We start from the raw sequence: 21,322 nt of genomic DNA on the forward strand, positions 1-21,322 counted from the left end.
GAATGGCACTTTAAACATTTAAACATGTACTCTCATACATGTCCTTCAGAAAGGCTTAGGATTGATGGAACATTGCTGAACACTCATTTTTCTCCATAGGCTAATCTGTCCAAAGTCTGAGCAGGTTATTTAAAATTTCAGCCCCTTCTAACAGAATGGTCACTCCTGCACCACCGATAGAAACATCTGGATTTTATTCAGAAGCATTTCACAATTCCGGCTGCTAAAACACCGCTTCTCGCCGGAAACTAGGCTGTGAAGGTTTAATTCTGTTCACCTGCAAAATTCCATTTGTGTGACCTTCCCATGGAAATGCACATGCAGCAGCCCTCAAACTGAGAGGGACTGACATGGAAATAAATCACAGAGAGAGGCGAGTACATCACTGCCACACTGGCGGACACTTGGAGACCTGTTGAGAGCTCTTCTCTTTCAAAGCAAAAAATACAAAATGCGCACAAAATCAAAGCCAAATGGGCAGAGTTCTGCCCTCAGAATCAATTAGGAGCATATAAATACATGTTCTGAAGTAGTCCCCTACTCTTTTCCAGAAGAAACTCACACAGTAAGTATGTCACGCTTGTACTTGCAGTGATTTGAGACAGATGGCAAATTCAATGCATTAGCCCCACAAAGAGATTAAACTGGTGCCAAACAGGAAATACAAAGCACGTCTCGCATTTCACACAGGCAGAACCATATTCATGTGTGTATATATTTGTAGATATACATTACACATAGTAGACATTTTTATGTACTGTTTGCTATATATAATTTTCTAATTTTTTATATATTTATATATATTTTTAATATATTTATATACATATATTATAAATACATTTAAGTGTATTAAGTGTATATATTTATATAAATATATAAATATTTCTATTTATTTTATATTAATATATATTAATATATTAAATATATACATATATTGTATATATTTCTATTATAAATGATATATATTAATATAAAAATATTTATATATTTTTATATATTCGTATATAAATATAAAAATATATAAATGAATATATATAATTTATATATATTTTATGAGATTTTTAATATATTATTCGTATTTTTATATATTATATATATTTAAATATAATATATATTTGTAGTATTTGTTATATAGTACAATATTGTATAGTGGACCTATGGAGTCCACTGTTTGAAGAAGTTGCAGAACTTTTCTGTCTCTGTGGACACTGTTTTTTCCGCACAGTGTCAAAAACCTTGCTGAAGTCCAGGTAGACAACATTTCTCTCTATGAGTCTGTCTACGTTCGTGTATTTAACATTATTTACGTATTTAACATATGTGCATATCCCATCTCCAGGCGCACGGAAGGATGCGCCTCAGTGTGGCGTTGTGTCAATAGTCCTCAGTCTGGCTAAAGCACGGGGAGCAAAACGGAGAGGACATGTTCCACGGCAATTCCCATCGGGATTGGGCATCGCACGGTGCAGAGGAACAGTGTCCAGGTACGCTGGCGGGCACTCGGGCAGCTGCCGGGCCCCTGCGGGCCCGCTCGGCCGTGGCCGCTGGTCGCGGCTGCCCCGCCCCTCACGGGGCTCGGCCCCTCGGCCGGGCCGCCTCGCCCTTCCGGCGTTGCCGCGTCACTTCCGCCGGGCCGGGCAGGAGGAGATGGCGGCGCTGGGCGAGCCGGTGCGGCTGGAGCGAGGTGAGCGCGGCCGCGGCCCGCACGGGCGCTCTTCCGCTCTCCGCTCGGCCGGGCGGCGGCAGCCGTGGAGCCCCCGGCCCGGCCCGGGGCCGCGGGGCGGCGGCAGCAGTGGCCGTGCCGCCCTCCCGGCCTGCCGCAGGAGCCCGGACGCGGCTCTCCGCCGGGCGCAGCCGCGGCTCGTTCGAACAGCTGATGGGATTTGAGCCGGGTGCCGTCGCTTCTGGCTCTTGGAAGCGTTTCGGTGGGGCCGACCTGTTGGGCTTTGCTTTGTGCAGCCCCCGGAGGTTTTTCTCCGTTTCGGTTTGCCGCTGAGTTTCCGTGGGGCACTCGCCTGAGGCCTTCTGTAGCTATGTTTGCTCTGCCTTGGCTGCTGTGAACGCTTCAGCCTGCTCTTACTCAGCCTGCTGTCTCTCGGTTTCTGCTTCTCTCATGGCAAAACTTCATCTGAACACAGTAGAAGTCTTAGAGTTCTGAGTTCAGTCGGTTAGCTGTGTGTTGGGTATAATCGTTTACTTCTTTTGTAGAAGACGGCTGACACATGCAGGGATCCTGCTACATTTGTTCATGGTTGTCTTCTGTTACCCTCTCATATTTGTTTTCACCCCATTTTTTCTAGTATGTAGTCTTAATTTGTATTGTCAATACAAGTGCTGTGTAACTGAAATGAAGAGAGAATTGAAGATCAAGTATAGAACCTAGTTGGGTACTTTTGTGTAGTATGTTTGAGAGATTTATCCACGGTTTTTAGGAAACAATTATAAATTTCCTTCAGTGTGATGATCGGGTACTGTGTGAGGCCCACAGATGCTTTTATAACAATATAGATGATGGGTTTGTCGGTATGGATTTAGGACAGTAGGGAGTGGAAAATGAAATTTCCATGGGAAATGATTATTGATAATTAGAAATCATGTTTTTGAAAAGGAAAACAGGTGAAGTAGAGGTGGTTGATTGCTCTGACTTTCCCCCCTACCATTCCCACTAGCACCACCGCTTTTGCTCTTGCTGCTAGATGTGTTTCTGTAGGCGTATAACACACTGTACATACCCACTTCATTTTTCTGCTGCTATTGTGTTACCTGCTGAGGAGCTCAGTTTTTCTTTTTTTGCCAGCCCTGCTTCCCATCCCACCCGGGAACCCCTTGAGCTGTGTGAGTTGGCCTGTAAACAGTGAGTTATGTAAGGTCTCTGCTTCACACAGCTCATCTACTGTCTCGGCTCAAAGCTTGTTAATTAGGGCAGCTGCTGCAGCAGTGGATTAGTCGTGCTTGGGAGGTCTGCAGATTTAAGGCTCAGGTCCCATCCTTCAGCTCATTACCCTGCCACTGTGCCCTGTCCCTGAAAGCAAACAAATCTGCAGAGTTACTTCGGGATCAGTGGAGCAAAGGAGCTGTTTGGTCTTCAGGCATATTGGTCTTTTTAAGGAAAGAAGAAAAAGAGAGCCTTATTTAAAAGCAAGAGCCTTATTTACAGAAATAGGTAACTGTTAATTGTGTGGGGGTTGACTGCACCTAAACTAATGATGAGTCATAATTAGCTAGAAAGTGAAAGTCGCTAATGTTGTTGGCATATAGCACGAGAAAAGAGAGAATAGTATAGAAATGAGCTGATTTTAAATCAGTACCTTATGCTTACCACGAGGGCCACTGGAGATTCTTGTACAGCACCTCCCCAAGTCACCAGAGGGCAGGAATGAAACCAGAGTTACCATTTCAGTCCTTCTTACAGTGTAGTGGTGATGTGCTAGCTCTACACACAGCTCAGGAACCTAGAATGCTTGCACATAAGCAGTGCAGCTAATTAATCAGGAGTGTCTGTGAGGGTGCTGTGTTTTTTCTCTTTCTGTGTCTTGGTCACACACACCATCTTGCTGGCTTTTCCCCCACCACATTCTTTTAGTTTAAATGTTTTCTTTTTTTCAGAATTTCCATCTAGCGATCCCAAAAAGTGATTTGTGAAGAGCAGGCAGTGTGGTATAAAAAGGAAGAAAAGGTGAAAAGAAATCCATTATATGTATGGATTGTTTTTTACAGTTATTTTTATGGTTTGGGTTGTTTAAATTATCCACCTCTGGAGCTACATCTGTGTCGATCCTTGTTGAAATCCATCACTGAGCCACTTGTGTGCTGTTCATTTTGGTCTCTGGTGCTGAACAGTTGGCTGAGCTCTGGTGTCTGTATTGTGAGGAAGACAGCTCTCAGCTGGTCACTCAGGAGGAAGCAAATTACCTCAACACAGTAGTCAGCAGGCTTTTCTTGAAAACTGAAAGAAAGTGTATTTTGCTCTTTATTCCCAGCAAAACACTTTTTTCCTAAAGCAGTATTGCTGGGATAGATAGAATATTCAGCTGTTGACTGGTGGTGCCCAGTGCAGTTCAGTAGAAGAAAGCTGTGCTCAGTTGCACTTCCGCACTGGTACAATGGGATCCTCTCAATAACACACAGCAGAGCAGCTGCTGGGAGCACAGTGTCCTGCTGGTGGGATGTGCTGTCTCTGTCTGCCTGAGCAAGAACTGTGGTGTGATAGATGGTTTGAGCACTGAGGATCTGACTCTCATGCCGTGTCTGACTGCTCTGAGTTTTTACTTTATACCAATACTTTGGTCCTTTGATCTGAAAACACTTTTTTTATTGGAGTGTGTCCTCTGCTTTAGTTTCACCGAAAATGAATCCAGTTCAGTGTATCCTAATCACTTTTTGAAAAGCTGATTCTGTGTTCTTAGTCTGTAGTTAATGAAAGACAGAGCTGGTTCCCAAACAAACCAATTTTACCTTAGGGTAAAAAGTGCTGTGTCATTAATGTTTTAGTCTGTTAAGAGATACAGGTAGGAGGCATATCTAACTTAATGACAAAACATGAAGGTGGAAAAAAGATAAATTATCACTTGGAATTCTGGTGCCTTCATTTCTCCCGCTACTCCTTGTATCAGTTCATTCTTGTCACCATTTAAAGTTTCTTCAGAATCCTAATCAAATTGATAGCAAGTTTGTACATCTTACATCTTCATGTGGTTCACAGACCATAGGCTCAGGAGTGGCTACATGTAGCCTCTATGTGCATGTAATAACCATTTGTCTGCAGACATCTGCAGGTACTGAAATGATAGTGGTGCTGTAGTTGGTAGATAAGTGACATTGGTCATTAATCCATGGAGTGCTGTCAGGTTGGAAGTGCTGCTGTTTCCATTTGATCATAGCTCTTCAAGTTGGTCAGTGGGCTACTTGATGAATTAAGTGTTATGTTAATCAGTACTGCTGGTGCTGAGCACAGGGGTTACTAAGAATGTTGGTGATTTTGCATCATCTGGAATGTCTTTAATTTCACCAACTGTTTTGGGTTTCGAATGAATTGCAAAATGTATATTGGGAAGTAAGCTTTAAATGTGGGGGTTTTTTTAATTTTGCAGTTATACAGGTAGTAACTGTGAAAAATGTGTTCTCTGTAGAACGGGGGATTATTAGTAGCTCATTTAGGTTTTGGTATTGCATTGCTCTGGATAGCTGATGCTTATAAAGCTTGGAAATGCTTGCCAGAAAGCACCAAGTGCTCATGGCAATATATGGCCATGTTAACTATCATCAGAAATAATTTGAGTCTTGGGGCTGTGGTACTTGAGTGTTTTCCCATGAGGGATTTGTTTCCAGTGCATGGCTGAGCAGTCTGTGTGCTTCAGGTTTGCCTTGTTCACTCAGCTGCATGGCCTGGGTGTGTCTGATAATTCATGCCATGGACAGAGCACTGCTGTGGGCTGTGTCCTGATTTCAGAGCATGCTACCTTCTCATCCTGTTACAGAACTGGTCTCTTTTTACACTCCTGTTTCAGAGGTTCATGGCTTTTGCACCTCCTCTGTGCTGCCGTGGTACTGCTGAGTAGGTGTGCATTCACATGAAAAATGAGTACCTAGAGGTTAGTTACAGAAAAAAGGAAATAGTGCCTTTGGGACTAGCAGTGTTCCAGACTTCATCCTGTTCTAAAATGATCTATGCATCATTTTATGTAGTAGATTAATCACTGCTTTTTTGTCTTTGTGATAAGGAAAGCAATCCTTTCGATCTGCTTTTCCAAGAGACTGTCCTAGTTCTGTTCAAGGACTCCTCTGTGTTTCAGAATAATCACTAATGTAACAGTTTGGAAGTACAAGTGAGGGATGTGAATGTATTCTGCTCTTCTGGTGCTGCCAAGAGAATGTCACATTGCATTTGGTGCCTGTCCTGAGTCATTCTGGTCTGGAGTCAAATCCTTCATGGAGTTCATTACACAGAGCAGCATTTATGAGAAAATGGACAATGCCAACTCTTAGGAACAAATTTCAAGGGACTGAAAGAGGCTTGGGGTTCAGGATTCTAGACTATGGAGATGTTCTCTCTCAGCTGAGAATATAAAAAGGAGTTCTGCTGGTTTTATAAGCACTTGAGGAGGGAAAGGAAATAGGCCAGATGGTTTTCAGCCCTCTTCTATGGGCAGTATTGAATATACCTTATTGAGCTGATTTTTGAATATAAAAGGGATGTTAGCATATTTGTTAATATTAAAATATTATAATATTTCATAATGAGCATATTTGATAATATTAAGTGTGTGTTAACGAAATGCCATCCATAGAGTATTTTGAAGAGTACACTCCCAATACTTTAATACACATGCCAATATTTCAGTCCTTTGAGGACAGATTGGATTGTCTTTGCAATATGCATGTCAGTGTTGTCCAGATATGTCCAGGTTGTTTTTGTGGCTGATTTATAACAGGCTGAAGTAGTGTTGTATTGTAGCCTTTTGTAAAGACATGGTTTTATGGGTAACAAAACTTAAAGCATAGTTTTAAAGTGTATGCAAGTGCATACACACAGACTGCTCCCTTAATTAAAAAAAGGTACCTTGAGATTCCTCAGGCATTCCTCATTACTAGTGCTTTATTTTTTTCATAGACATCTGCAGAGCAATTGAATTGCTGGAAAAGTTACAGAGAAGTGGAGAAGTGCCACCACAAAAGCTACAGGCTTTGCAAAGCGTTCTGCAGAGTGAATTCTGTAATGCTGTAAGAGAGGTAAGTTAACTTGATGGAACAGTTACCTTCAGTCAAAGTCCACTATGATTTACTTTTTGCTTTTTGTGCTCACTGCAGTAAGCTGATTTTGAACTTGATAAAGCAGCATTTAATTTACAGAGCTTAACAGAACAAGCCTTACTTTTAAGTAATTTCAAAATAAAATAATTAGGGACACCATAGGTGTATAAAATAATGGCTTAGTAGCAAATCACTTCTTAAAGGTTATTTTGAGAGTCTGTTCTTACTGGCAGCTAGCAGGATATTTTCCAGTTGGTTTGTAAGAACAGACCAAGTACCAATTGCCTATGTAAGGCAAAGTACCAAATGCTATTTTTAAGCCAAATCCACACCATCTTTAGGTGGAGTCTTGTGCCACCTCATCTTCATCCCAAGTATTGTTTGGGAGACTTTTAGGTGTTTGGATGTGCCTTGCTATTGCTGTTGCTTATGTTAATACTGATGATAACAGCTGGAATGATTTTTAAAGAACCTGTTTGTAGACACAGGTGTCATCTTGATGTTTTCATGCCATTGAGGACACTGTACTTGTTGCTTAGCAGGTACAAGTGGTTGGCAGGGAGATGAGATGTGGGTTAGCCTGCAGTGGAAGCACCTCCTTAGCATTAGTATCCTTATTGTCTCTGTGTTTTCAATCCTTGTTTTTCCCTGAGATGCTCAGTTAGTTGCTAAAGTTGAAGGAAACTTTGGGAGCTTTTGGGGAGGGATGGGCAATCAGCAAAGCCTTGAAGAGCAGCCCTGAAGTGTTTTTGTGTGCATGCATGTTGAACAATTCCACTTGAATCCAGCAAGAGAAAATACCTGGAGTGAGGTGTGGCAGCCCAGCCATGAGCATTCCCTGAATACTGGTGGGGCCTGGGTCCTGTGCTAGGGGGGGAGCCTTGGGCTGAGACTGAGCAGCAGAAATACAGAGAGGTGTTTCTTCAGAGAGTGTTAGATGGCCTGTTCTTGTTGTGAGTCAGGGAGCAACGTTAGAGGTGTGTGCTTTTAATGTACACAGTTCTGAGTTGCACCTGATATTTTGTTACATTACCTAAGCAGGAAAATTATCTGTTTTACTCATGCTGGAACTGTTTTGTCTCTAAAGGTGTATGAGCATGTGTATGAAACTGTGGATATCAGCAGTAGCCCCGAAGTCAGAGCTAATGCAACAGCAAAGGTAAAAGCCAAACCATAACTTGCAAAAAATGCAGTAGTTCATTACTTTAGAAGCAGAAGATGATAGAAAATTCAAAAGGCTATTATCTAGATGGCTGATAAAATGGATAAGCTTAACAGGTTATTAAAAGGTATAACAAGACTCGTGGTTTTTCATTTCTTTCATTTCAATTTTATTCTTGGAGTTGTGAATTTTTCATGCTAGTGTTGGTAGGTAGGGAGTTAATTGTCTCATTTGTCTTAACATGTGAGTACTTTGAGATGAAATACATTTTCAGCCTGCTCACTGTGCCTAGCTAAAGGGACTGTATTCAATTTCCTGTAAATGACAAAATCTTGTTTCTCACAGGCCACAGTAGCTGCATTTGCTGCTAGTGAAGGTCATTCTCATCCCAGAGTGGTTGAACTACCCAAAACAGAAGAAGGCCTTGGCTTCAACATTATGGGAGGCAAAGAACAAAATTCTCCCATTTATATCTCTCGGATTATCCCTGGAGGCATAGCTGACAGACATGGAGGCCTGAAACGTGGAGACCAGCTGCTTTCTGTCAACGGAGTGGTAGGAGCTGCTCTTCTCTTTCTATGTAGCAGTGGCTGCTTGTTTCCACTTGAGGGGGCACAGAGAACACATGGCACTAGCTCCTTGTTCTTCTGATCTTGGCAAAAGACTCTCTTTTTGCCCTCCCAAAACAAATTTGCTTAGGTTTCTGTGGAGTTGTGTGCATTGAGAGTTTTGGGGTTGTGCTTTGGTTACCTGTCTCAAAAAGGAACTGTACTGTCTATATCAGTATTTCAGATTCTGAGGGGTTATATAAATGTAGTCAGAGGATTCTGTAAAATACAAGCTGCCTTCCTTTTTAATCCATGTTTCATGATGCAGATTTCTACTAATAGAGTTTTCTGCACCTTCTAAGGTTGGGAGTAAATTATGCTATGTTGCTTTTGGCTGACCAGATTCTCATTTTTCCATAGTGAAAATGCTACTGCATGATGAAAGCTGTAATGAGATGGAACTACAAGGTGGTGTTACCTTGTATGGTATTTTTCTATCCTTCCACTTCACTATACTGAGCTTCAGAAGCAAGCTTTTTACTGTATTTTAAGAATTGTGTGTCTGAGGTGCTGATGTGAATTTTTTTTTTGGTAAGCATCCTCTTCTGAAGAACCAAAAATATAAAAAGTAAAAGGGAGACTGGAAAGGAAAGGTTATGGGCAGGCTTTGACTTGAGACAGCTTTCAGTCACATGCATGTAAATAACTCCCAAGCACTTGCTTTTATTTACAGAGAGGATCTATGCAGGCTTAAAATTACTATTCTTATTACATCTGTAAACCAAGTTTTATCTTAGGACTGAGGGTCAAGCTAGATTCTGGGGGGTTTTGACTCCTGAAAGGAACAGTGCCTGGGCACAGATCCTGGGTGTCTGTACTCAGGAGCTCCTGGCTGGCACAAACCTCTGACATACCTGACTGTCACCTGGGACTCCAGCTGTCCTCTCCAAGAGGCAGGAGAGAAATCAGCTCTACTGATGCAACTGTGCTTGCCTTTGCCTTCTGTTATCGGGGAACATTTTGGCACTGGTGCCAAACTGCCCTCAGATGGGGCCTTCCTCACCCGCAGAGTCTCTTAAGGACAGCAAAACCACCACCCCACCCAAAACTGAGCCTGATCAGCAGGCAGCTGGGACAGCTAGCAATGGCTCTCTGTGTGCATGCACGTGTATAAATATATTTGTAGCCCTGGTAAGAATGCAGCAAGTGCAGAAATTGCTGTCAAGAATGCTGCTGTATTCAGAAAATCCTTGCCATCTGGTATTTACAGGTGGAATCATCATAATACATGACAGGCATTTTCTTGTGATTGTAATTCATACTTGAGTAATAATAATAGAAAATGCCACTGCCAAGACTGCAGGGAATATGACTGAAAAACAAGTTCATGTTTTTCAGGTGGGAGATCTCTGGTGTACTTCAGAATTTAGGTGTTTTCTTAGAATTAAACAGCTCTACAAACCTTTTATTACCAGTTTTAAACAGAGCAGCCGAAACATCCGCTTGAATAACAAAAAGGAAAACTTTCAGATGTATGTGGTTGTCTAAGTCTGGTAGAAGAGAAATAATTTGGGGTTTTTTAACTGATGTTTTTCTTTCTGTAAGTAACTTTATAGTAACAGGGAAGCCCTCCAGTCAACAGGTGCATCACCTGCCCTCTAGCTTTTAATAGCACCAGTGGGAGGTGGGCTTGGAGTGGTCCTGTCATTGTGTTTGATAAGTTTGGCAGCAAGAAGTGTTGCTGATAAAATACCTGCTGTGCAGGAACGTATTGGATGCCATTTTTGACAAGTGTTGCTTATAAATTCTAATGAGATGAATCTAGATAACAGGTAATCTAATATAATCTAAGAAATTCTGAGAGTTGGTATAGGAAAGCATTTTTATTGTGGTCTTCTGAGTTGGGTCAGGCTATTGATAATGAGTTGAGAGGAAATGATCTGGAGTGGTGTGGGTTTGCTGGGAGACAAGTGGAGCAACACACTGCATGTTAGTTGCTCCATTGCAAGCAGCCAGCATGCACTGCTCTCCCTTGTTGTGATACCAGGTAGCACCAAGAGGGGCAGTTATCTCGCAGCTGGCTGTGTCAGTTTATTTAGCAAATTGAGGGTGGCTGCTAAATTTAAAATGCATGCAAAAAAAAGAAAATTAATATCAAATTTTAAGTAAGCCTTCTCCTGAAGCTTTTGGTTTTTGAGTGTAATTTCATAATCAACTAAGGTTATCATTGCAAAATTTTCAGAATTGTTCAGCATAAATTAAAGATTTTTGCACTATTCTTTTGCTAATATTAATTAGCATTTTTATCCTCACCTCACTTGGTTTGTTCGAATGTAACTCCTGAAATTGTTACATTGTCCTTATGCAGTCTTGAAAATAGAGTACGTATAAATCAATACATCAATAGAATGGCTTATGCTTACATAGAATTGTACACAGAATGTAAGAATCAGTTTCCAGTGTGTGCCTTAGTAACAGTAGCTGGTTTGTGCTTCACAGAGCGTGGAAGGGGAGCACCATGAGAAGGCAGTGGAACTGCTGAAGGCAGCTCAAGGCAAGGTGAAGTTGGTTGTGCGATACACACCAAAAGTCCTGGAAGAAATGGAGTCAAGGTTTGAAAAGATGAGATCAGCAAAACGAAGGCAGCAAAATTAACACTGTGTGCAATAACTTAAAGAGAAAATATATATTCCTTTTGCATTTTGTAGTTTCTTTGTGACTCGGTTGATCCAATGCCTGTCCTCAAACCCTGTCCTTTTCATAGCATCGTGGAACAGTTGAGGTTGGAGGGACTGGATCTAGTCCATGCCCCATTGCCCAGCTGAGAGGAGGGCCAGCTGGAGCAGGTTGCTCAGGAGTGTGACAAGCTGAGTTATTCAATATCTCTAAGGATGGAGACTCCAGAAGATGACTGGGCAGTCTGTTCTAGTGTTTTGCTCTCCCTTACACTATGAAGATCCATTCCTATGTTTAAGTAGAGCTTCTGTTGTTTCCACTTGTGCTCCCTTCCTCTTGTCCATCCCTAGATTTACTGGGAAGAGTTAGGCCCTTCCTTCACTCCTCCCTCTCAGGCATTGGCACAGACTGGTGAGATCACCTGAGCCCTCTCTTCTCCAGGTGAGAGAGACAATCCCAGCTCTCCCAAGTTCTCCTTGTCTGTAAGATACTCCAGTCACTTCACCACCTTTGTGGCCCTGAACTGGATTCACTCTCGTGTGCCCGTTTCTGTGTTGGGCTGGGGAGCCCAAAGCTGTCCCAGTGCTCAAGCTGTTCTTGGCAGGACTGAGCAGAGGTGAAGAGTGCCCTCCCTCAGCCTGCTGGCAGTGCTCCTTCAGTGCAGAGCAGGGCACTGTGGGGTTTCCTTGCTGCAGGGGCCCCTGGTGCCTCATGGCTCGCTGCTGTTCTCTGCGAGGCTGTCTGCAGCTGCTCGCTCCCCAGTCTGTGCTGCTGGACAGGGCTGTTCCTCCCGTGTAGGACTTTGCACTTTGCTGACCTTTGCCCGTTTCTCCAGCCTGCTGAGTCCCTCTGAAGGGTTTGCTGAGGGTGATGTGTGCCAGCCCCTGGGCTGGTGTTAAAAACCTGCAGAGTGTGAACCCTTGCAGGGCCCTGGCTGCTCTGGTGGGGGCCGGTACCCAGCAGGACACTTGGCCCCTGAGCACAGCAACCCTCAGCAGCTCAGCCAGTTCCAGAATGTCTGCAGTCTCCTTGTGCCCCACGGGTTAGGAGGAATGTGTAGGTTTAGAATGGCCTGAAATGCCCTGGGGAAGCATACATGGTGATATTTCTCTTGGCTTTTTCTAGTAAGTCTTGTGTCAGACTTTTAAGTGACAAAGTGATTTTACAGATTTTTTCAAAGGCATTTAATAAGACATAGTTGTACAATCAGCATCCCTTTTTTCCTGCTTTCTTTTGACATTGCTTAGCTTAGAATTGGCTGGGGGTTTTGCTAACTGACTTTTTTTTAAAAGAAGAAGATTCTTATGTAGCAGTATTTTGGCACTTTTCTTAGGGATATGTTGTATGTCAACTACAAAATGTAATCACAATCTACTGTGTAGCTGGTAACAATACCAGATTTTGTAATGGTTTTGGTAAGTACATTGTTTTTACACTTCTGCTGAATTATAATTCACTACTCTGGAAATTGTATTACCTCTCCTGTAAATAATTTACAGTTGGTGTTCTTATATAATGATGTTGTAATAGCCAACATTTACAAATTTGCAACAATCATTCCTGTAACTTACATTATTTTGTACCAATTTTAAAGCAGTTATGGGGAAAAACATGATTGCTGTTTGCAGTTCTGGATTGACTCTCTAGATGTATTTTTATATTGAGAAACAGAAGATATGTAAATGCAGTGCAAAAGAAGTCCAGATATTCCCCTGACTTTCTGCTGTGTAAAAGAATTATTCCTCTTAATTGTCATACCATTCTTGTCTTTCTATTATCTTCTGTTGTAGTCTTATTTTCATATTGAATGTATTGCTTCTGGAATTAGTACCTAAATTACTGATTGCTATTGAGTCTTATATGCCAGGTTACTGTGACATGTCAGCTTGTCTGGGGTTTGAGTACTGACTGCTTCTGACTTGGGGGATTCTTGTTTGTACTGCACAATCACAACTGCTCAATGAGGACATCTCCATCTGTGGACAACTGCTGTCTTAGCTCATGGATGTTTGATGGTGCCATGGGTTTTGTGTACCATTTGGAAAATTTCTGGACACAGATCCACTTTTGGGAACTTAGAAGGTTTGATGCTGTACTTGTGTAGTTCAGGTTCTGGGTTTGGGTCTTTAACTACACCTTTTGAAGAGTTAACTTCCTTGTCTACTGGGTATCAGTTCACTTGTATGGCAGCTATGCATACATCCTAATTGACTGTTAGTAATATGATTTTTAGAGGCTTAAACTGACAAGTGCTGTTCTTGCTGTGTGGCTAATCCCTAGTCTTATTTCACGTGAAGCAATATGTGAAAGAAGGGAAAAAGGTTAATAATCTAAAAATGACAGCTTGAAGCTTGTGCTTTGTCAGTTGATCTATTTGAACAGAAATTGTGGTTGCTATGGGCAGGTGAGAAATGTGACTGCTTTCTGCATGTCTGTAAGCATGGTAAGCCTGCAAAGAGACCTTTGGGAGATACTGGTAATTTGAAAATGCAGTATAAATATTTATCAGTTAGATGACATTGAGCACTGAATTGCATGGTTGGTTTTATGTCATAGGCCTCTTTCACAAGGCCTCATGTTGCTGATACAACCATGTTGTTGAATTGTATATTTTTATGGAACAACTTATGTTTAAAGTATTGAGACCAAAATCGCTAGTTAGACCAATTGTGGATGTGTTTTAATTTAATTGTTAATTAGTAGAGATATGTTTTAGAGCCATAGATAAATATATATATTACAGAAAGGTATGGATACAAGATAGGAATGTTCATTTTACATACCATGTCCCTTGTATTACTGAACAGGGTGTGTTTTGTTACTCTGATGAGATATTTACTTCACTGCACCTAGAGCTGCTAAATGCAGTAGCATTTTGATTCTGAATTGTAGCATTTGGTCTGGTTTGGCAACTACTACAAAATGTGGAGAGGCGTACCTGGGCATATAAATAGTATGTATATAGAGTTTGATAAAATGTTTTTAAATTGCAGTAACAAAAAAAATAAATAACAGCCAGCTAATTAATAATCATTTTTGATGCTACAAGAACCCTTTATTAATAAGGAAAGGGTTGATTAAAATATGCCTAGAAACCTGATCTCTGTTACTACTGAGCAGTGCCTGTACTGTGTTAATGTGCAGTCCCTACACACTTCTCACACATGGGTATACCAACATATTAAGAACTGTCATTTCTGCAAGTGACTTCTGCATCTGTTGCTGCTGTGAAGGATCTTTGCGTTTATCAACAGAAAAATAAAAGTTCAGTCTCACACCACTGTATTTGTGTGTTTTTCTTCTGACTGTCCATTTTGAGTCCAGGTTCCAGACTGCTTTAATTGGCTGTTTATAGTCTCTAGGGCATAGCATAAACACCTTGGGGGTGTTTGGGCATCCACAGAGAGAAACTTGAAATCTCTGCTCTGTTGTCTCCTGGTGGCTTTTGAATTGTCCCTTTTCTACCCAGTGTTTGGTCATTGGCTGGGGAAGGAGTGCTATAAAGCATCTGTAATAGTTAGAACCTTTTGCATTTTTGAGAAGTCAGCTACATAAACTCAAAGATGCATATTATTCTGAGTCAGATATTACCTTTCAGTTGTTTGAATCAAGTATCTCATTCTGGGTCAGATATTTTAATTGTTTGAATCAAGTATCTTTAAAGTTACGAGATATTGAATTTCTGTAAGTCCTTCAAAGGACAGTTCCTAACGTTGTTGGTAAAATGTTTCAAGAGTTATGGACTGAGGTTGACGTAGAGAAAATGTTTCAGTTTTGAATGTAAAACAAGTTGGGGTGTTGTTGATTTTTTTTTTCACATTTAAGTAGGCTGGACTGTGATTTGAAAATACATGGAGAAATGTTATGTGAACATTTGATGTTGATGATAGGAAATAAAAACACATTTTCTGTTTTATTTAAAAAACAAGTAGTTACAGTGCCCTGACTTACAACAGTGAAGTAAGTCAAAAAGCAAAGCTGGAATTAAATTGGTACAAGGAAAGGGTGGTAGGTAAACACTGGAATTCCAGGGGAATGGTGGATAAGGTGCAGTTGGAGTTTCTGTGATTGTCTTCTAAAATCCTGGTGAGAAGCTGATTTCAGAGGTAAGTGTGGTCTGCAGTGTTCACTTTTACAGAGGAATTGTCCCAAGTCTGGAGAGTCTTGTAGGCACAGAGTTTGTGGTGATTGGAGTGGGGCTGTGGCTGATCCCAGATTGGTGCAGCTGTGCAGGACAGGTGAATGCTATTGAAGGTGAGGGGCCATGGAGTGCCCAGGGGTGCTGAGCAACCACACAGGGAGCAGAGGGCACACAGTTTTAATTCTAAACTGCCCTTTAAAATTAAGTTAGAAATAATTTCAAGCTTTGATGCGTTACTGTTTCCTGTTGTTTTAGAGACAAGTCAGGTTTCGAGTGACAAAATCATGAAAAGTAAAACAAGCTCTGTATTCATCTTTGTTGGCATTAATTGTGTGGTTGGTTGAGATTTTTGGGGGCAGGGATGAGTAAATTGGGCGTTGTATTGGTAGCCAAAGGTTTAAAATAAGTCTGCACAGTTGCATGCTGACAACTTCTTTCCCACTCCTCAAAACAAATCCCTTCCCCAGCGCAGCTGTGCAGGTGCCTCTGCCCCTCAGGTAAATGAAGTGCCACCAGGGCAGTGGTGGCAGGTGTCCCTGTCCCTGCCTTCCAAACCATCCCACGGTCAGGCTGCCCACTGCTGCTCGGGGTTGGCTGGGGGTGGGAAGCAGGGGAAGGGGCTTGATGCTTTCTGCCTTCCTCCTGCTTTCATACGGGAACACTGAGGTGTTTTGTGCTGTCTACTTACACTGCAGTGCCTCTAAAAGGTGCAAAATACAAACGAAAGCCTGTTCTTTTATTACAAAAACTTTGTAGCTGGAATACAGACTGACATGAATATTGGACTGAACCCTGAATTTAATTTCCAGTAGTTTTGTCCTAAGTTGCTTTTTAATTCCTGTATAGCTACCTAATTTCAGCCGATGACTGGGTTAGAGTGACAAGATAAAGTTAATTTGTTATGATGCTATTACTGTGTCCCTCTTTTTTCAAGGGGAACACATGGTACTGGAGAAACTCCAGAGTAAACTCTAGACAGCAGAAGACCTGACCCATCTAGGCTGAAAAAACTCCAACAACAAAAAAAGAACAAAATAATACAAATAACAATCCTCCACGCACACTTTTTGAGCTGTCCTCTCTTTTGGCTTTGCTCTATCCAAGTGACAGAAGGTTGGAATAAGTTGCCTCTTTTAGCTGTGGTACAGTATCTCATTTCTACTGGCAGCCCAGCTTGCTGCATTTCAGAGGCATCTTTTGGAATAATGGAGCAAGGATACAATCAACAGGCCAAACTACAAAATACTTTTTGCTGTGGCTCATCCAGGTAAGGCATGCACAGGGACAGGTAATAGAGACTCTCTACCATTGGAAGTTAAGCATTGCTTACATAGAAAACTGTCATATTTATTCATAAGCAATCTTTCAATTAATTTTCTCTCAGAATTCTATTTAACTTGTATGTTTTTTCTTCAGTCTCCATGTGCTGTTTCTAAACTGTGGATTTTAGTGGTCTTGCTTGTCCTCATTAGTTTTTCTTGTTTTACAGAGGCATGAAGTAGGTATTGGCAAACAAATTTCCTGGGCAAATTTTTGACTCTACCAAATTTTTTTTTTTCCCAATAATTTTTCTGAAGCTTTAAATTGCTTCTGTATTTGTGCTATACTAAGGTTTGGCTCTTTACTATCATTTTCTTAACAAAGCTTTGAACTTGACTGAGCCTTTCTTTTGCCACTTGTTTCCAGAAGTGACTTTCAGTTCTACTTCACCTGAGTAAAAGTTTCAGCCTTTTTTGTGGCAAGAAATGTACTTCCATTTTAAAGAGAGCTTGTTTTGTCAGTGCAGCTATTCCAGAGCGATCTTTCTCCACACACAGCAGCTCTGTGTCATGTTCTCAGCATAACTAATTTCCTGGTGTCGTGGTTTAACCCCAGCCAAAGCCAGCACACCGTGGAGGCAGAATCCAAGTGCTAATTGAATTTCCCAGCAGTGTGGGGCTTAGTAGCAGCAGCAGCAGCTTTTGCTGTGATGCTTCTTTCACAGTTTGCATGAATCCTTCAGGCCCATTTCCAGCCCCTTGGAGTTTCTTTTTATCACTAGACAGATAAAATTTAAAGCTTCTCTGAACTGCATACATCTCTGTGTTTACATCTGCATAGTGAACCGGGTCTGGGCCGTCCTTAGGGAGGGGAACAGCCCTTGGGGCACATCCTGCCACATCAGCATTTCTGATGGAGGATGATTGGGATGGGTGAAACCAGGGGTGAAACAGCTCACCTTGCAGGACTGACACACTGACTGCGTTTTTATCCCAATTTAGAAATTAAAACCTCCATGCAAATCCCTGTTTTTTTCTGTAAAGTCAAAGAAATTCTTAGAGGAACACAAAGTTTTTATCACAACTATGATCTTCACATTCCCGTTCCCCTGCCATCCTCTCCCCTGCACAGCTCTAGCAGCAGGAGTTCTGATGCTCCAGACTACCTTCACTTTGTGTTTATTTTTGTGTCCATGTTTCAGGTTTTAATCTGCATGCTCTTCCACTTCAGACTCCCATTCAATCCAAATGAATTTGTGTCTCTGAAGCAGGGTTTTGTCAGAGGCAAGTACATTGCTGGACTTGATAGTATTGTGGCAATAGAAGGAAAAAAATGCCATGTCCATACTTTTGTATTTTCCCTCTATGTTTGTCAAGCTTTCCTGATGCCTTTTCACCAAAGGTCTGACAGAAGTTTCAAAGCCCTGTGCCTGTACATCAGGCACCAAATCCTGGAGATGTTTCACAGTAATAAATCAGTTTATGGTGCTTCCCATTTTCCCTGAAGAAGAACAGAGAATAGTTTCTCCACCAAATAGTTTCTCCACAGCTCAACCAAAATGAGCTAGTTTTATCTATTTTTTATTGACTTGATAGTTTGGCCCTCATCTTCTTCACCTTGTTTAAAGCATGCCTCAGGATTTTTCTCTTTTTTGCAGGTTTTTTGAGTTGTGGGTTTTTTATTTTTTAATTTAATTTAATAAGCTAAATGTTGCCTTATGCTGTATTTTGGGGGATGCTTCTTGGGATTTGTGATATTAAGGATTGCTTCAGACCAGATTTTTAAATTATGGTAATTTCAAAATCCACAGTATAATTTTTAGTTAAATAGGTAATTTAGTAAAATATGGCCATATTTTTTAAGCTTAAAAATATCTTAGCATGTAGATCTTTCTTACAAAAATAAACCAGCTTTACAGAAGATGCTAGGGTTTTATTTATTAAGGAAAATAAAATCAACAAATGCCTGCAGGTAGGTGTCTGCCTAAGCAGAAAGTGAGAGAAATGGGAGTTGTTGATGGAGAGGAGAGAGCAGTGATCCATCATCAGTACCAGCAAGGGAGAGGCAGAGGTTGAAAAACTAAAATTAATACTTTGCCAGTGTGAGTTCCAGACTAACTGGAAGCAGCAAAGCTGGATAAAAAGGATAAAAAGGGGAAGTGGATTGCCCCTAGGACAGGAGTTTCAAATGTGGTGACTTTTGAGAGCTGCACTAAGGAAAGAAATGTGAAGTGGTGCTGCTAAAAGAAAGAGAAAAATTGAAATCAGGCAAGGATAAGGAGGAAAAGCTAGACCACTCCAGTGCTTCAAAGCATGCAGGGAAATAAAAAAGCTCTGCTATTCTGCTTTTACTGGGGCCCTTTTGTCCAGAGAAGTTCTGGGGACACTGTAGGGTACCACTGCTGCTGTACAGAGTAACTCCATGCTACTGTTTGTCTTCCAAAATCCAGGCAGGCACCGAGGGCCATTTCTGCTCCCATTATCTTTGCTTAGTGAAGTGAGACTATTTGCAGAGTGAATGTAAGTGCTTTGCTATTTTTCTTTGCCAGTAGTAGAAGAAAAAGGTCACTTTTTCTTGTGGGGATTGGTTTGGATCTGTTTTGTTGCAGGAAGTTGAGAGAACTCCTTTGAGTTTTTTTTTTTTCCCCCTCTGCTCTGGCTTCTGCTCCTCCTCTGCTATCCCTGAGCACAGGCACAGAAAGTGACATGAATGCATGGTGGCTTTGGCCCTGACATTTCTTAGAACAACATGGCTTTGACAGCAGCATTTCTCTGCCAAGAGCAGCCAGGGAGGACAAAAGATAACCCAGTGTCTGTACTTACAGCAAACATTGGTACTTTTATAGCACACAGGGGTAGCTTCCACTTTGAGAACTTCGTATTTCTAACAAGGTACAGGACAAGCACACAGCCTGGTATTAAAGGGACCTCACCTTTTCACAGGTAAGTGATGATGTTCATGTAAAATCAGCACATCAGGAACAGGATTCCTAAATGCAAGAAAATAACCATTTTTGCAACGAGATAAAATAATCATAACACTTTTAGAAGGGTTGAAACACTTCAGAAAAGTTGAAAAATGATGAGAAATGTAGGAGATGGTGGTGGTGGCTGGAGGATCTGTATTCCTAGGGTCCTCACTGTGCGCTGTACTTTCTTGGGCACAGACAATTTTAAATCTTCAGGTCCTTACCATTGACATGCCTGATTTTTAATTTTCACCAAGTGACCATTTTTAAAGCAGAGACATCTTGTTTTTTTTTCCCTTGACCTCAGTCAGCTCAAGAAAGGTGTGATCAGCACAGAGCTCAGCCCTGCATGGGGTGTCCTCTGGGATGGCAGTGTTGTCACAGGGAGCCCTTGGAAGGTGAAGTGTGAGGGATGAGCTCCTCACCTCCTGGCTGAGCAGCAGTGCCAGGCCAGGGCTGCTGTGGACACTGTCTCTGCACTGTGTGACGGGGCCTGCCTCATCCCTGGCCTCTCTGCCTTACCACCTATTTGCAGGTATTCAGGATTTCTCATCTGCAACTGCAGGAACTTGAAGTGAGTGCCACCATGTGAGACCCTTGGCCAGGTGCTTTGACTATGGACTAAGGCTCAGTTACCACTGCAGATCTGCTCCTGGCTTTAGGGGAGCTGGCAGAGCTCTGTGTGTGCGGGGTGGTGGGGTTCAGCCCATTTCTGCTGTGGCAGGGGCAGGTGGTCAGCCACTGAGCCCTGTCTGTGCTTCTGTCATTTATTTACCTGCAGGATGGACAGAAGGGTGTTGTGGGATCACATCTGCAGGAAGATGGACATGTATTGAATGAACCAGCCTGATCTGTGCGATCACATCTACAGGAAAATGGACATGTACTGGATGAACCAGCCTGACCCTGTGGGATCACATCTGCAGGAAAATGGACATGTACTGGATGAACCAGCCTGACCCTGTGGGATCACATCTGCAGGAAAATGGACATGTACTGGATGAACCAGCCTGACCCTGTGGGATCACATCTGCAGGAAAATGGACATGTACTGGATGAACCAGCCTGACCTTCTGCAACTAAAGAACAAGGTCATCTTTGGGGATAAAAAAGCTGATGATGTAAGAAGAAGAGTTGCTGACAGACAAAGGGGTGTCAACCCAAGTGAAATGACACTTGCAGCTTCTACCAATTAGAATAAGAGAAAGATGTGTGCTGCCTGGTGGACAAAACAGAGCTGCCAACCAGGAGATGAGTGGACAAAGCGGAGCAACAAATCGAACAACGTGTGACCGTGTAGACCCAAGGTAAGAAGTAAATAACATTTAGAAGCACAACAAACAGCTTTTGCTTGATTCACATTGAATCTGCAGCATCCTTTGCCTTCTCTCCTCAGGGTCCCTGCCTAGCTGCTGGGGTCTGGGGGCTTTTTGGGCTGGGCTTTTTAGGCTGGGCTTAGCATCCAGCTTAACACGTGAAGCAGGTGCTGTGGCTGTGCACCAGAGCATGAGCCTGTGCCTCAGCCGGGCTTTCTCCAGCTGGATCTGCCGGCTCAGAGCAGGCCAGCACTGAGAGGTTACCCGAGGACTGCTGTGACATCCTGTCCTGGTTTAGGGTAAATCTGGGAGAAAAGCAGTGATTGTGGTGATTGCGTGCGGGGCATGGTGCGTGAGTGAGCGAAGCTAAGGCAGTAGGCTCATTGCTGGTGGTGGCTGCAGGGTAGAAAAAAAAAGCGTTTAAAAAAAAGCCAGGTGATGGAGGGCACTAAAGACGAGGTTAGATAGGGTTTCCGTTTTGTTTAGTGCTGTTTTTAAGGT

At 42.1% G+C, this 21,322-nt stretch overlaps 1 protein-coding gene across 1 annotated transcript; it reads left to right on the forward strand.

Moving 5' to 3' along the window:
* Positions 1-1,623: 1,623 nt before the first annotated feature.
* LIN7C (lin-7 homolog C, crumbs cell polarity complex component) lies at positions 1,624-14,413 on the forward strand. The gene is made up of 5 exons (XM_066552205.1): positions 1,624-1,684; positions 6,611-6,729; positions 7,838-7,909; positions 8,258-8,467; positions 10,960-14,413. The coding sequence occupies exons 1-5, from the start codon at positions 1,648-1,650 to the stop codon at positions 11,113-11,115; spliced, it is 594 nt and encodes a 197-aa protein (XP_066408302.1). The 5' UTR covers positions 1,624-1,647; the 3' UTR covers positions 11,116-14,413.
* The last annotated feature ends 6,909 nt before the right edge of the window (positions 14,414-21,322 follow it).

Source organism: Molothrus aeneus, chromosome 6, assembly GCF_037042795.1.
Source record: "Molothrus aeneus isolate 106 chromosome 6, BPBGC_Maene_1.0, whole genome shotgun sequence".
Taxonomy (NCBI): domain Eukaryota; kingdom Metazoa; phylum Chordata; class Aves; order Passeriformes; family Icteridae; genus Molothrus; species Molothrus aeneus.